We start from the raw sequence: 14,933 nt of genomic DNA on the forward strand, positions 1-14,933 counted from the left end.
GGGCACCGGCCTGGGCGCCCCGGGCGGCCTCCGGGAGCCGCAGCGGGGCCTGGAGATCGAGATGGAGCGCATCCGGCAGGCTGCGGCGCGGGACCCCCCGGCGGGAGCGTCGGCCTCTCCTTCCCCGCCGCTCTCGTCCTGCTCCAGGCAGGCGTGGAGCCGCGACAACCCGGGCTTCGAGGCTGAGGAGGACGACGAAGACGACGAGGTGGAAGGGGAGGAAGGAGGAATGGTGGTGGAGATGGATGTGGAGTGGCGCCCGGGCAGCCGGAGATCGGCCGCCTCCTCGGCGGTGAGCTCCTCGGGCGCCCGCGGCCGGGGACTGGGGGGCTACCACGGCGCGGGCCCGGCAAGTGGGAGGCGGCACCGGCGAGAGGACCAGGCCCCACCGTGTCCCAGCCCGGCCGGCGGCGGGGACCCGCGGCACCGCCACCTCCCGCTGGATGGGCAGCCGCCCCGAGTGGCCTGGGCCGAGAGGCTGGTTCGCGGGCTGCGAGGTAAGAGCGCGCTCCGCCCGGGCTGATGCACACACCGGACCTGCGGGAGGTGGGTCGGACCCGCGCCCGAGTTGGGTCGCGCGGTCCAGCGCGGCTCCTCCTCGCGGCCCCTGCGCGGGCCCGCCTCCCTGGGAAGCGCAGTCCCCACTTCTGCCAATTCCACTCCATTTCCGGTACCCGGTTCGGAATTTCGCGGTGACGGTGTGGGTGCAGAGTTGATGGGTACCTCCCTCTCTTTAGGCTACGTCAACTGTATTTTACTTCTGCGAAGTAAATGGAATGTTGCTGCCAGTACTACTGACTGCGGTCGCAACTGCATGTTTGCTGAATATCACCAAAGCAAACAGAAAAGTGTACCCGGGCGCTAGTGCCCCGCGCCTGTAATCCTAGCTGTCAGGAGGCTGAGATCTGAGGATTGAAGTTTGAAGCCTGCCTTGGCAGGAAAGTCAGTGAGTCTCTCATCTCCAATTAACTACCGAACAACAACAGCTGCTGTGGAGCTCTGTGTGGCTAAGTGATAGAGCCGTGCCATCCTTGATTAAAAAAAAAAAAAAAAGCCCAGGAACAGCGCCCTAAGCTCAAGTCCCAAGACCACCGCCCCCCCCCCCGCCTCCCCACCTCTCCAAAAAAGCAAAATGAAGTTTATGTGGCTCTCAGTTTGTTCCTCTGGAGCCCGTGCTGCCTGTCCTCCTGTCCTGCCAGGAATCCTCTGCAGCTAATGGTGTTATCCAGTTGTGGGAGGGACTAAATTGGGTTATCAATGCTAATCTGGTGATGTGTGTGGTTGCTTGCTTTCTGTCTTTCTGATTTTCTTTCTGCCCGCCCTCCCTCCCTCCCTCCCTCCCTCCCTCCCTCCCTCCTTGGTTCAGTTTCGAATGACATGAAAAGCTATCCCAGTGATATAGTAGCAGCATGAGAAAGATTGGTCAGGCCTACATTCAAATCCCATATCACTGTGTGACCTTGAGCAATAAATAGCTATATTTAATCTTTTCTGGTTCTTAAAATTTGTAACTGTTAAAAAGAATAAGAGATAATCATAATATTTAGTATTTGACTTGTTTCTTGGGAGAATTAAGTGAAATGGGTAACAAGTCTGCTATATTATAAGTGCTGCATAAATTATAAAAAGACGTTTGGTACTTTTGTCACATTCATGTTTTTGTTAATCTGGTTCAGGGCATGGTGGTAGAAAACAAAAGCTCCTCTTTTTGTTAACCTGACTACACAAATACTTCATAGGACCCCTAACTGTACTAATACAAATTATGTGCTGAGTACTGGTGGCTCCTGCCTGTAATCTTAGCCACTTAGGAGGCTGAGATCTGAAGATAGAGATTTGAAGCCAATCAGGGCAGGAAAATTTACGACTCTTATCTCCAATTAACCACAACAAAGAAACAACAAAAAACTGCAAGTGGTGCTGTGGCTTAAGTAGTAGTAGAGAGCCAGCTTTGAGCAAAAAAGCAGAGGGACAGCACTCAGGCCCTAAGTTCAAGCCTCAACTGACACCCCCCCCTAAAAAAATATGGTGGTTATCTATGGCTCACACCTGTAACTCTACTCCTCAGTAGACTAATACCTAGAGGATGGATATTGAAGGCCACTTGGGGCAGGAAGGTCCTCAATACCTCCAATTAACTAGCAAACAGCCAGACAGAAGGTGCAGTCTAGAGCTGCACCTGCCCTAGGCCCTGAGTTCTGATCTATAATACTGCCATATAAATATTTATCATGCTTTTAAAAAAGTAGTCACTGAAATATAATTTCTTTTTTTTTTAATTTTATTTTATTTGTGAACATGCTGTACAGAGGAGTTACAATTACATGGGCAGGATAATGCGTACATTTCTTACCAAGCATTGCAGCCTCCTCCTTTGTTTACCCTTCACATCCCTTCCCATAATTTCTTGTAAGTTAGTAAACAATGTTAACTCACAAGATCTTTTTTTATCTCAGTAAGTAATTGATAGAATACTTGATTGACTAGCTCAATAATAGAATATAATGAGATGAAATACGTATTTTCTTCTTTCTTTTTTTTTTTGTCAGTCATGGGGCTTGAACTCTGGGCCTGGGCGCTGTGTCCCTGAGCTCTTCAGCTCAAGACTAGCGCTCTACCAGTTGAGCCACAGCACCACTTTTTCTGCTTATATGGTGCTGAGGAATCGAACCCAGGGCAAGCACTCTACCACTGAGCCACCTTCCCAGCCCCTCTTTATAGTCTTAAAAACCTGTAGTCAGCCCTTACCAATGGAGCTTGGGGCTGGCTGAACTCATGGTTTCTGGTGGTTGGGAACCCTGGAGGAAATAGAAGCCCCTCATCTCTTCCTAGGGCCTCAGCTTCTGTGTCTCCTTGTCTCTGTGCCTCACCCTCTGTTTCCTTTTTAATATCCTTGCTAATAAACCAGAAATGTAAAAATACCAATAATACCTATAATGACAATCTAGGAGAAGAGGCTTGGGAAATTTTCAGTTTAGACAAATTTTAAATTTTATTTTGCATATTCTGTGACAGAAAAATGAAGTTGGCCTTCTTCTTAATCACTAGCTAAGCAACATTCATTAACTATTTAGCACCTCTCACGAAGGTAGCATTTTACTAGCAGCTTTGAAAAAAATTAGGAGAGTAATTGTTATTTCCTGATGGACAGAACCCAGAAATGTAAAATAAATAGCTATGAATATGCTATGGTTATTTTCCCTCTTGGATTACAAGTGATGGAATAGTGTATAAACTGTAAACAATGCCTTAGGATTAGAACAGAAAATAGCTTTTGCAAGTCTTAAAGGTAAGGGAGATTGAGGTCTGGATTGATCAGGTGCTTTCCTAGATTTCTCCTGCTTTTCTGACTTTATGTAACTCCACTTAAACTTCCTGGGCCTCAGCAATTCACTTATAAAATCAAGGAATTGAACTTAATCTTCACAGTCCCCTTCTAAGCTTTAGCATCCTAGGGTTGTGACACGAGTCCCAAGTGGACAGTAAATGGTCTTTCTGTTCCTTAGACAGAAAAGATCTGTCTTCTGGATGGAAGTAAAATATTCAAGAAAGAAGAGGCCCAGTTGTGGGATACAGTACATCTAACCAAAGAATTAAGATGATATCCCTAACTATTAAGAAGCTGGGAAGGTTTCTGAGCAAGAACAGAGCACAGGGAGAGAGGGTAAGTCAGTAGCATGGTGCCAAGGAGAGTCTGTAGAAAGAGACACTAAATCAGGAAGACTGGGTGAAAGATAGCCAGGAGGAGGTGCTAAAAGGCCTGGAGAAAATTGAAGTTGCCTCAGACTTAAAGTCGTCCCAACAATCTTGTTTAATTATGATCAGTCATCATCATCATCATCATCAAACTTTTTAGTAGAAAAGTAAATTTGTGGCATTCATCTTTGTTCTATCAAATTGTCTGAAGTTAATGCCCTGAAGAAGTTCATCTCTTCTCTTAACACTTCAAAGAGGGATTCCAGGTTAGTAACCACTCTCCTCTGTGTGGGCATTTGTAGACAGGAGCTTCTTTCCTCTTTGGCTTTCCCAGAAAATTGACTTGTTATTGTGTGCTTAGGCAAGGCTGGTTTTCCAAGTTGTCACAGGAAGCTGGAAGAAGACTTGCCACTGCCCTTGTCTTTATATTTGTTTCTTCCAGTGTTAAGGATTGAATCCAAGGCCTTATCCTTGCTAGACAAACACTTTACAATTGAACCCCATCTGGCCCACATCTCTTCTACTCATGCTTCATTGGTGAAGTTCTTCACCATATAATCAAGAAGCCCTGCAAGGAACAGTGGAAAGTATTATGTATGTACATGTCTTACAGGGGAAAATGGGATTGATAGCTAGCAACCTCTGTCACATTATAGCTAGGGCTCAAGTGCAATAGTAGATCTACTTTTCCTTTCTTAAAATAATCAAACATTGACATTGAAATTGTTGTGCTATTGGTATGTGATAAGTGACTGTCAACACAAACTTACTCATTGTCTTGCAATTCTGTTTAACTTATATTTTCTCTGCCTTTTGATGTCTAACAGGGAGCACATTCACCTTTGTGTGTGTGTGTGTGTGTGTGTGTGTGTGTGTGTGTGTGTGTGTGTATACCAGTAATGGGACTTGAACTCAGAGCCTCATGCACAATGCTAGTGCTCTACTAGTTGTGCCACACCTCCCCTTCCTGCTGTTTGCTAGTTAATTGAGATACTAGTCCCTCAGATTTGTCTGCCTGGGCTGCTGGCATTGAACTGGGATTCTCAGATCTCAGCATCCTGAGCTCTGTGTTTGTGTGTGTGTGTGTGTCTGTCTGTCTCTATGTGTGTGTGTGTGTGTGTGTCTGTGTGCCTAATGTGCCAGGGCTAGGGCTTGAACTCAGGACCTCAGTGATGTCCCTTAGATTTTTTTCACTCAAGGTTGGCACTCTACCACTTGAGCCACAGCTCCACTTCTGGCTTTTTGCTGGATAATTGGAGATAAGAGTCTCATGGACTTTCCTGTCCAGGATGGCTTCTAACCACTATCTTCAGACCTAAGTCTCTTGAGTAGCTAGGATTACAAGGAGCCACTAGTTACCAGGTAGTTCGCCTGTTTAGGCTTCAGAATTAAGTGTTATTTCATCACTAGCAGAGAATTATCCTAAGCAGGGGGTAGGTTTTGCCCTTCAGGCGACACTTGGCAGTACCCATATTTTTGGTTTGCACAACTCAGGGTGGAAGGCAAATGCTTCTGATATCTACTGAGTAAAGATCAAGAAAGGTCCTCACCACCCTCCAGTGCACAGGGCGGCCCCCTACTGCATCGCCTCACCCACACTGTCCAGGTATACAGGTTTTTAACTTTCCGATGCCTAATTTTATAGGTGAAATAGATGTTGGTAAATAATTGCAGTGGCAGGTTCTGGGTAAGGAAGCAACCCAAGCAGGAGAGGATCAGGTCTGTTTGAGGAGTTCAGTGGAGTCGCAAGGGAGTCAATGATGAGCTCTATTTGGAAGAAGGAGGGGAACATTTCAGAGCCTGGAGCAAGACCAAGCGAACTTGAAATGCATGTTATGACATTGGTACTTAGGTATTTGGAGCCAGGAGAGGCTTCAGGTAGGAGGCAGGAAGGTTCACATCAGTCTGAGGAGTGTAGAGGATGAGGTGAAGTGGAGATGCTGGCAGATGAGAAATTGGGTCAGGATAGTGTTAATCAAGTTAGGGTGGGGTGAGGAGGCTACAAACCCTTGTGAGCTGGAATGGTAGGGAGTGAGATTAAAGACAGCTGTCAGAATTATAGCATCAACCCCATGTGGGGGGATAATAGAAAGACCTATTCTGTGGTGAACTCCCAAATTCTAGTTTGATGCCAGTAACAAATAAAAGGGGAAGAAAATGGAAATTTTCATGGTAGTCTTCTGTGGTGAGATGCCACCATTTTGGCCAAGAGCTCTGGGACCTGATCTCAAGGCCACAGCACTGTCCCTTAGCTTTTTTCACTCAAGGCTGGACCTCTTAATCACTTGAGGCACAGCTTTACTTCTGGCTTTTTGGCGGTTACTTGGAGGAAAGAGTCTCACAGACTTTCCCACTCAGCCTGGCTTCATACTGCAGTCCTCAGATCTCAGCCTCCTAACTAGCTAGGATTACAAGTGTGAGCCACTGGTGCTAGGCTAGCTCCATTCTTAACTGTTCTTACCTTATTAGCTCTGCTAAACACAGGAAGTAGTTGGCTACAAGCAAGTTATTTTTCCTATTTGTGGATTCAGTCATTTCTCACCCATCAGAATTTAAAGGAGTCCCTGTTTCCTAAGACTATACATACACAATGGGAAAAATTTAAAGCTCTTTAGTATTTGAGGAGGTAAATAGAATAACTTAGAAAAAGTGAATGTCTCATTCACTGGCCATATTAAATTACCTTCAGCCATTGCAAGTTTAACTTAAGTAAAATCTGTACAAGTGTGGTTGCTTTAAGGGCTACGCAATATTTGTGAATACCACAAATCAGAAGCATGCCTATTTCCTTATTTCATGGTTGTCCATACACAATTGGAAAGAATAAAATCACTGACCTAGTAGTAAAAGAAATCTTTCTTATGGTAAAGAGACTAGTGATCTCTACTTTTGTGTCTGTTAGGCTTGATTTCCATAAAAGAAATTCACTCAAGTGCTGGTGTGCTTGAATCCAAGGCTACTGAGCCTGATCGTTGCCTGCCGCTCCTGAGTTGTAATTTTCCATGTCATCTGAATTTGTAATGATTCTTCAGGATGAGAGCATTTCAGCGAGCAAACATTCTGCTTGCTGCATTTCTTCTGAATGAGTAATTCTCTTGACAACTACCAGATCTTGGCAGATGCAGACCTGGTCATAAGTTTGTGTTCCTATGATGTGTAACAATGTCTTTGAGTTCAGATGCTGGAAAGAAAGAAAGGGAAGCAAAAGTAGAACCACTATTATTATAAGACTTTAAAAAAAGACATTAACACTAATGATGAAGTCATTTCTCTGAAGTGAAAAGTTCTATCTATATTGCTTTCCTCTTTTCTCCATGTGGGTTGGTTGTGGCTTAGGTGTTTGAAACTCGGTCATTTAGGAGGAAAGGTCTGTAGAATAAACCTGCAAGGCTCTATTAACAGCCAACCAAATGTAACTGTAAAAAAGGAGAAGTTTGTCTTTTCTGGAATCCATTATGGTTCCTCCAGTGTGACTTGACCGCACTATTCATTACCAGGGTCTTGGACAGCCATCGTGTCTGCTGGCTGGATTCAAATCTGCGGTAACTCTCCAGCCAGATTATGTAGGGTTAGGTCATCTTTGCTAAGCCAGCCCAACACTTTTTCCATCTGTCTGCTAAAATATAGAATGTGGTTGCTGATTTTACTATTTTCCCAAAGAGGGAAGAAAGATGGATGAGCTGTTAATTTTAGTTTGAAGAGTATGCATCAATTGGCCTTTAAAGAATCAGTTAAAGCTGGATGCTGGTAGCTCTCGCCTGTAATCCAAGATACACAGGAGACTGCTGTTTTAAGGATAGAAGTTCAAAACCAGCCTGGACAGATAAATCTAAGATATTCTATCTTCATTTAACCAGCAAAAGTAGGAAGTAGAGGTGTGGTTCAAGTGATACAGTACCAGCCTTGAGCAAAAGAAAATGAATAAGTTAAACTAGTTACTTAGTTGCATTCAATTTTCTCACATACATATATGTATATGCATATACATTCATTTTTGTATATGAGAACTTATTTTATCAATTATACTATTTACTTCATGTTTTCCTTTTGCCATTCATGAAATTTCTTTAATAAATGACATCATTTTTCATTATTATTTTAAAGGTCTCTGGGGAACAAGACTCATGGAGGAAAGCAGCATTAACCGAGAGAAATACCTTAAAAGTGTTCTACGGGAACTGGTCACGTACCTTCTTTTTCTCATAGTCTTGTGTATTTGTAAGTAGACCCATTCTTTCTACTAATGGACACCTTTTGGAAATGTTTGGCTATGTTATGTTAATACCTTCATTCTCATTAGTTATTTCTTCCAACCTTCAATAACTTCTGGGCATTTACTCTACAGGAAACTTGTATCACCACCCATGTCTTTCTTATTCTCCTCTTCCTCAATGTGACTGTTCCTCTGCTGACATTTAGGTCATTTAGGAGGAAAGGTCTACAGTATAAACCCGTGAGGCTCCAAGCAAGGTTTTCATTAAGAGCCAACCAAATGGAACTGAAAGGAAGGAGAAGTTAGTCTTTTCTCGTATCCATTTTCTCGTATTCCTCCAGGGAAGCAGCAGTGTGACTTGACTGCATTGTTCATTAGATTAAGGAAGTGTTAACCTGAACTGTCTCCAAACAATTTGCCACGGGCAAGTAGCTCAAGCCTATAATCCTAGCTACTTAGGGAGCTGAGATTTTAGGATCTCAGATTGAAGCTCACTGGTGGAGTGCTAGCCTTGAGCAAGAAAGCTCAGACAGCACTCAGGCCCTGAGTTCAAGCACCAGGACCAGCACAAGCAACAACAATAACAACAATCAAAAAAGCCTGCCAAGTTTAGAAAGTCACAGGGGAAAGATGTATCTATGAAGAGAGTATTTCTTTCTTGCTCACTAAAAGCCCTACATAAGGACAAAGAAGCAGATTTATGACCCTAGATCTTTACAAAACTTCTCTGGGAAGAACATTGCCATATTTGCACATAAAAATGTTAAAAAATTAATAGCACCTTTGGAAAGAATCCCCTTTTTTGTATATAGAGAGTATCTGAAGTTAATCAGTAGTTTTTGAATTTTTATTGATTTTACTGCCTAAATTCTGTAAACTTAAAGACAGTTTTTTAATTTACTGGATTTATGAAAAAAAGATTTTTAAGTTGAACATAAAATGTGAAACGTTTAAGTTTGTTATTAATAATAATGTTTGAGTATCTGTTTATACCCTCACAGTGGTTTTTCCTAGTACTAGTAACTTTCTAAATGAGCTTTAGCAGTACATGGCTTCTGTTTACATTTTTATGAGACTTTGCCTATTCAAATGGAAACGAAAGTTTTAAAAAGAGTTTATTTCAGCTAAAAACTATGTATTCATGAATAATATCACCGTGGTTTTTACTTAGTAATTTTCTGAGTTTTTTTTAGAAGGAATGTCTAAAAACTTTAGGAAAGAATATCTCATGCTTTTAAAGATAACATTACTTCTTAAAGAAAAACAAGTCATGATGCATTTTTTGAGGGGGAAAGAGTTTCATTGAGATATAATGCACATATCCTCAAATTTACCCATTTGAAAGTCCAATTACACTATTATTTTTCTAAGTATTCAGAATGATGCAGACTTCACAGCTACTTGTTTTCCTTCAAGTGTGATTACTAGCCCTGCTTGTTTAGTTTTCAGTTCCCAGCATTTCACTGGGTTTTATATTTGAGGGAGGTATTGAGAGTGTCTGTGTGAGATTGTTTGGTTTTATATCCATTGACTAACACCTACCTCTCCTGCCTCCTTCTCCCTGGGGAACCATTGTTTCTATGAGTTTGTGACTTTGTTAGACTCCTCATAGGATAGGACATACTTACTTTCTTCTTTTTTTTTTTTTTGGTCCAGTCGTGGGGCCTGAACTCTGGGCCTGGGCACTGTCCCTCAGCTCTTCAGCTCAAGGCTAGCGCTCTACCACTTGAGCCACAGCGCCACTTCCGGCTTCTTTCTTTTTGCTTATGTGGTGCTGAGGAATCGAACCCAGGGCCTCAGGCATGCAAGGCAAGTGCTCTACCACTGAGCCACCTTCCCAGCCCTCCATGAGATTCTTATCTCCAATTAATTACAGAAAAAGCTGGAGGTGGTTCTGTGGCTCAAGTGGTAGTCTTGTATAAAAGAGCTCAGAGACAGTGCCCAGGCCCAAAGTTCAAGCTTCAGGACTGGCAAAAAAAAAAAAAAGGTGGAATATTAGCATAGAAATGATGCCTACATATTATACTGGTCTTAAATAAGTTGATTAGAATTACTAACTTTTTTCAAACATTACATATGCCGATATATTTCATAGGAAAAATAGGTTGCCCTGATAAATTATATCTTAAATTTCACTGGTTGCCCAAAGTGCCTGAACCTGAGAATTATCAAGTATTATATTTTCTTTTAATTAAAGTTTGTCTAATTCCGCTAAAGCAGAGCTTTCAAGCCATACTCAAAGAAGTTTCGATGTTTTCAGTTGTTTGGAAACTAGGCCAGAGAATTACACTGAAATTTTAGAGTTTCTTAAGAAGCCTACTTGAAGTCACAAAACAAATGTGTTTTCTTGCCCACTTAGAATGTTTATAGTTTTTTGTTCTATTTTTCATACTAATTACGTCTTTCCTCTAATAGTACATATATATTTTATTTTAAAAAATACTTGGTTTTGTAGCATCTCTGGTTACAAAGGATCTTAATAGTTGCACAGTTAGACCTCCAATGAGTACCCCCTTTCTCTCCCACAATCTCCCTCCCCAGGGATTGCTCCCCTTGTTGAGTAAGTCCCAAGTTTAAAAGAACAACTTTGTGGAAATCATTTCTTTTTTAGGTGGCTAGGATAAAATGTCCTTCCTCACAGTCTGCCTCTAGCACACTAATTTCAAGTGCCTCTCCATGTCTCTTCCACTTCTGCCCTTTGGAAGTTTGCTTTGAGATGTCCGTTCTCCCCTCAGTCTTCCCTAGGATGAACCTTCCAGTTCATTTAGTTGGTGATGCTGTGATTGGATCCTGATATTGGATAACTCATACAATGGAAACTTCTCACGCATGCGTTCTGCTCATTGGAGCCCCTCATGGTGGCAGTGCAGGGTAGTGAGCTTCATCATCCAGATACTTCACTGTTGAATGCTACTTTAGCCAGACTGGGGAGACTGCCTCGTCTTGTGCATAAGCCTGAGACTCTGGCCCCGTGATGGAAAGCAGTATTTCCATCTATTTTCCTGGCTCATGCTGGAGGTCTTCCCTTTTGCTTTGCTTAAATGTCATTTCATTAGGATCTACTCATAATTCTTATCGGTGGGAATTATTCTAAATGTGGGTTCATCATCTCCCCTATCAGCTAGTTCTCTCAGACTCACACTGTCAACAGAGATATCATCTGTGTCCTTACCCTTGTAAATTACCAAGTCAAAAAAGACACTAAGAACATCAGTTTGTTAATCTAGCCCATTGGGTAGAGTTTACTTCATTATGTTATCTAGCTCAATGTTATGAAGCAAGCTCATAGGAAAAGACTTTCAAATGCCTGGCTGAGTAACTACTATTTTTGTACAAAAAAGAAAAAAGAAAAGGAAGGAAGGAAGGAAATGAAAAGAGAAAGAAAAAGAATGAGAAAGAGAAAAGCAAACTATATGATAATCAGAAACCAACTATTTCTGATTCTGTCTACTGCATGTCAATCTGGTTTAAAAAATAGCCTCTAAATTCAGACAACTCTGGTATTTACTAACTTTATAAAGCTATTGTGCCTCCAGAAACTCCAGTTTTTTAATCTCCAAAAGAGAAATAACAGAATGACCTCATACCAACTGAAATCACACTGGTATAGTCACTAACTTGGTCAAAGAATTCTTAAAATGTCTATTCTTCGCAATCAGAAACTTTACTTAACATATTTCTTATACATTTATGATCAGAGATTTAAAATAAATTCTTTTCAATTATTAAAAAAACATTTTCAAATTCAAAAGTAGATAAGAGCCAGACACTGGTGGCCTATAATACTAGCTGCTCAGGATACCGCGATCTTGGGCAGGGAAGTACATGAGACTCTTACTTCCAATTAAACATCAAAAAGCCAGAAGTGGAGCTGTGGTTCAAGTGGTAGAGCACTATCCTTGAGCATAAAAGCTCAGAGACAGTACCCAAGCCCAAGGACCAGCATACACAGACACACAAGTAGGTAAGGACAACCAGACATAGTTCACTCCTTATTAGTTCCAAGTGATTGAGTTCTTTCCCAGTTGCTTAATAATCATGCTTTTAATTATTAGTTCCAAAATTTTGCCAGCTATCAGTATCACGTGACCAAAAAAATCAAACTCACATTTGTGTGTACAAAGGAGATAATATGAGATAATATAATTAATCTTATTAATGTTTTATATAATTACATACAAGAAGCTTTTTTTTTTAATACTAGAATTTGAACTCAAGAGTCTTTGCATTTGCTAGGCAAGTTTTGAACCACTTGAGCCATACTTCCAACTGGAAACTGTTGGTATCAGGTAGTTAAGAGTTCAGGAATGCAGCTTGACATAGGTGGAAAAGTGTAGACTTTTTTTTTTAATTAGATCTGAATTCAAATCACAGCTCCACCAACTCACTTATTAGGTAAATTTGAACCAGTTATTTAATCTTTTTGAGCATTGTTTCCTCATTTGTAAGGTATTTATTGTCAACTATCGTTGTAAAAACGAGAAATAATATAAGACTAGAAATAATACATTATTGTATCTGTTATACAATAGCTATAAGAAGTAAATCTTCCCCTGAAATAATTATCAATGCGTTCTACGAACCACAGATAATAGCCAGTTGGGCCCAGACTGTACTGGATTTTCTCAATGCCAACTAAGAGCTGCTTTTTTCATCTTACCTATGTTAGTTCTTTTCTTCTGCCTTAAATCAATCTATTTCACCAAGAGGATGGAAATAATACGTGAATTAAGCAATCCAACTTTCCCTCTAATTCAAAATTTGTTCATATTTAAACTCTGAGATTGCTATGAATTCACCATCAAAGTACTGACTAATATGAAGGGTTTGCCATTATAAACAGAAATAGTACATGCTGATGTTTAAGAAACTGGTGAGTATTTTAGAAGATATTTGAAACAAGAAAAATGCAATGGACAGTGTTTGGTGAAACTACAATAAAAATCTTTTTTATATTCCCCACTCATTCTAAAACTACTCAGTGTAAGCACATTAATAAGAAATCACTAAAACAGTCTAATGAATATTACAGAAATGGATTTTACCTCTGTAGGCCAAAGAAATAGGCAGTACTAAAAGGCTGGGAAAGTAGATCAGTGGTAGAGTGCTTGCCTTGCATGCATGAGGCCCTGGGTTCAATTCCTCAGCACCACATAAGCAGAAAAAGCAGGAAGTGGCATTGTGGCTCAAGTGGTAGAGCGCTTGCCTTGAGCTGAAGAGCTGAGGGACTGTACCCAGGCCCAGAGTTTAGGCCCCATGACTGATAAAAAAAAAAGCAGAGCAATGTAAGGAGTACATTTCATAAAGGATTAATATTGTAACATTTTTAAATAAAAATATCACTTGTGTGGGAAAGTCACTGTCAAGACACTGATGTGCAAACAAGTAATGAAACTGAAGAAATAAATAACAAAATCATAACACAGTATGGTATGTTCTAAGGTAGGAGGAGACTTCTCCTTTTAATAAGAAATCTATGTATCTCCATTGTTTACTTTCAAAAGAGGTATTGTCTTGAAGTCTAAAATAGAAAAAAAAGAGAAAGAGGAAGGAAAGCTTTTAAAGATGCTAGTCTAAAAATAATTGTCAGTGAATTCACAGATTGGGTGGCTGATAACAAGAGTCATTGAAGGAAAGATCTGTTTTAGATCATGGCAGAGGGGAGCTAAATTCCACATCCAGTGACAAACATCTGCTTAGCTTTACACAACAAACACCTGCAGCTAAGGTCACACATCTTAATCCATGGGAAATAGTTGCTAAAGCCTTTGACTTGAAAACTTGTCCTTTCTGACAACTAACCAGGCAAAAATTGACTATTACAATAATAAAAAAGAAGATAGATAGAAAGGACTTTGAACATGACTTTACATGTTTTTTGTCTTTTGGTAATGTAAATGTTAATATCTATTTCCTCTTATTTCTAAAGTTAAACAATTAGTTCAACATTGTCAATGTCAATAGCTTCTGTGCCTTAAAGATTTCCATCTCAGCTTTTATGTACTATTCTATTTTTGAGATTTGAGTTAAAACCATTAATGTACATGGGGATTTTAATGACTTGGTCATGAACACTCTCATTGATTCTGTAGGCTGTCTTCTACCTCCTGAAAGGCCCTGTCAGGATTGCTAGGGATCTCTCCATTAGCAAATCTTGTGGGCTTTTGGGCTGGGAAGGTGGCTTAGTGGTAGAGCGCTTGCCTTGCATGCATGAGGCCCTGGGTTCGATTCCTCAGCACCACATAAGCAAAAAGAAAAAAGCTGGAAGTGCCGCTGTGGCTCAAGTGGTAGAGTGCTAGTCTTGAGCTGAAGAGCTCAGGGACAGCACCCAGGCCCAGAGTTCAGGCCCTACGACTGGACCCCCCCAAAAAAATAAAAAATGGCATAAAATTAAAAAAAAAAATCTTGTGGGCTTTTTCTCCCCTTCTACCATTTAGTCACACTGCATTTGGCATACTAGAAACTTCCTTCTGACTTCGGTAACTCCTTCTCTTTCTGTGTACCTTTAAGAGTTCTCCACATATTATGTAATGCATTTTTTTAATATATCTTGATTGTTTCTTATTCCACAGAAAAGAATTTTTGATAGATCATTGTGTTAGTGTGCTTTATCAACATAAAATTGCCTTTTTCACTCAGTACTCCTCTCTTTTGCCAGATGATTACAATAGTAGTTAATTCTTTTAAAAATAGCTTGTTTCTTACATATTTTTTCATTCCTTTCATGTTGAATAAGTTTCTTATGGAAATTCTGAAGGTACTGCTCTTTTTCTCCATTTTTAACTAATAGTTTAAAAATCTTGTCATTCTTTTCATGTCTTCATTAAATTTCCATGATCTCATTTTACCTTTCTTATATACTTACCTGTTAAATTTCCACTTTTACTTTTCTCTTGTTAGAGGGGAGAATATTTTCTGTACTGTTCTGTTCTAAGGATTAGAATTTATATACTAGATAAGATGAAAAACATACTTTGTGTGTGTGTGTGTGTGTGTGTGTGTGTGTGTGAAAATACTGTACAGA

General features: G+C 40.6%; 1 protein-coding gene across 1 annotated transcript in view; it reads left to right on the top strand.

The window, feature by feature from the left end:
• Pkd2 (polycystic kidney disease 2 (autosomal dominant)) overlaps window positions 1-14,933 on the top strand; it is a 39,619-nt gene that overhangs the window by 200 nt on the left and 24,486 nt on the right. Inside the window, exons 2-3 of the mRNA XM_013029847.1 lie at window positions 1-497; window positions 7,801-7,914. The exon at window positions 1-497 is cut by the window's left edge and continues 18 nt beyond it. Coding sequence (XP_012885301.1) covers window positions 1-497; window positions 7,801-7,914 — 611 coding nt within the window. The remainder of the gene's footprint in view (window positions 498-7,800; window positions 7,915-14,933) is intronic.

Source organism: Dipodomys ordii, unplaced genomic scaffold (assembly GCF_000151885.1).
Source record: "Dipodomys ordii isolate 6190 unplaced genomic scaffold, Dord_2.0 Scaffold123, whole genome shotgun sequence".
NCBI classification, from domain to species: domain Eukaryota; kingdom Metazoa; phylum Chordata; class Mammalia; order Rodentia; family Heteromyidae; genus Dipodomys; species Dipodomys ordii.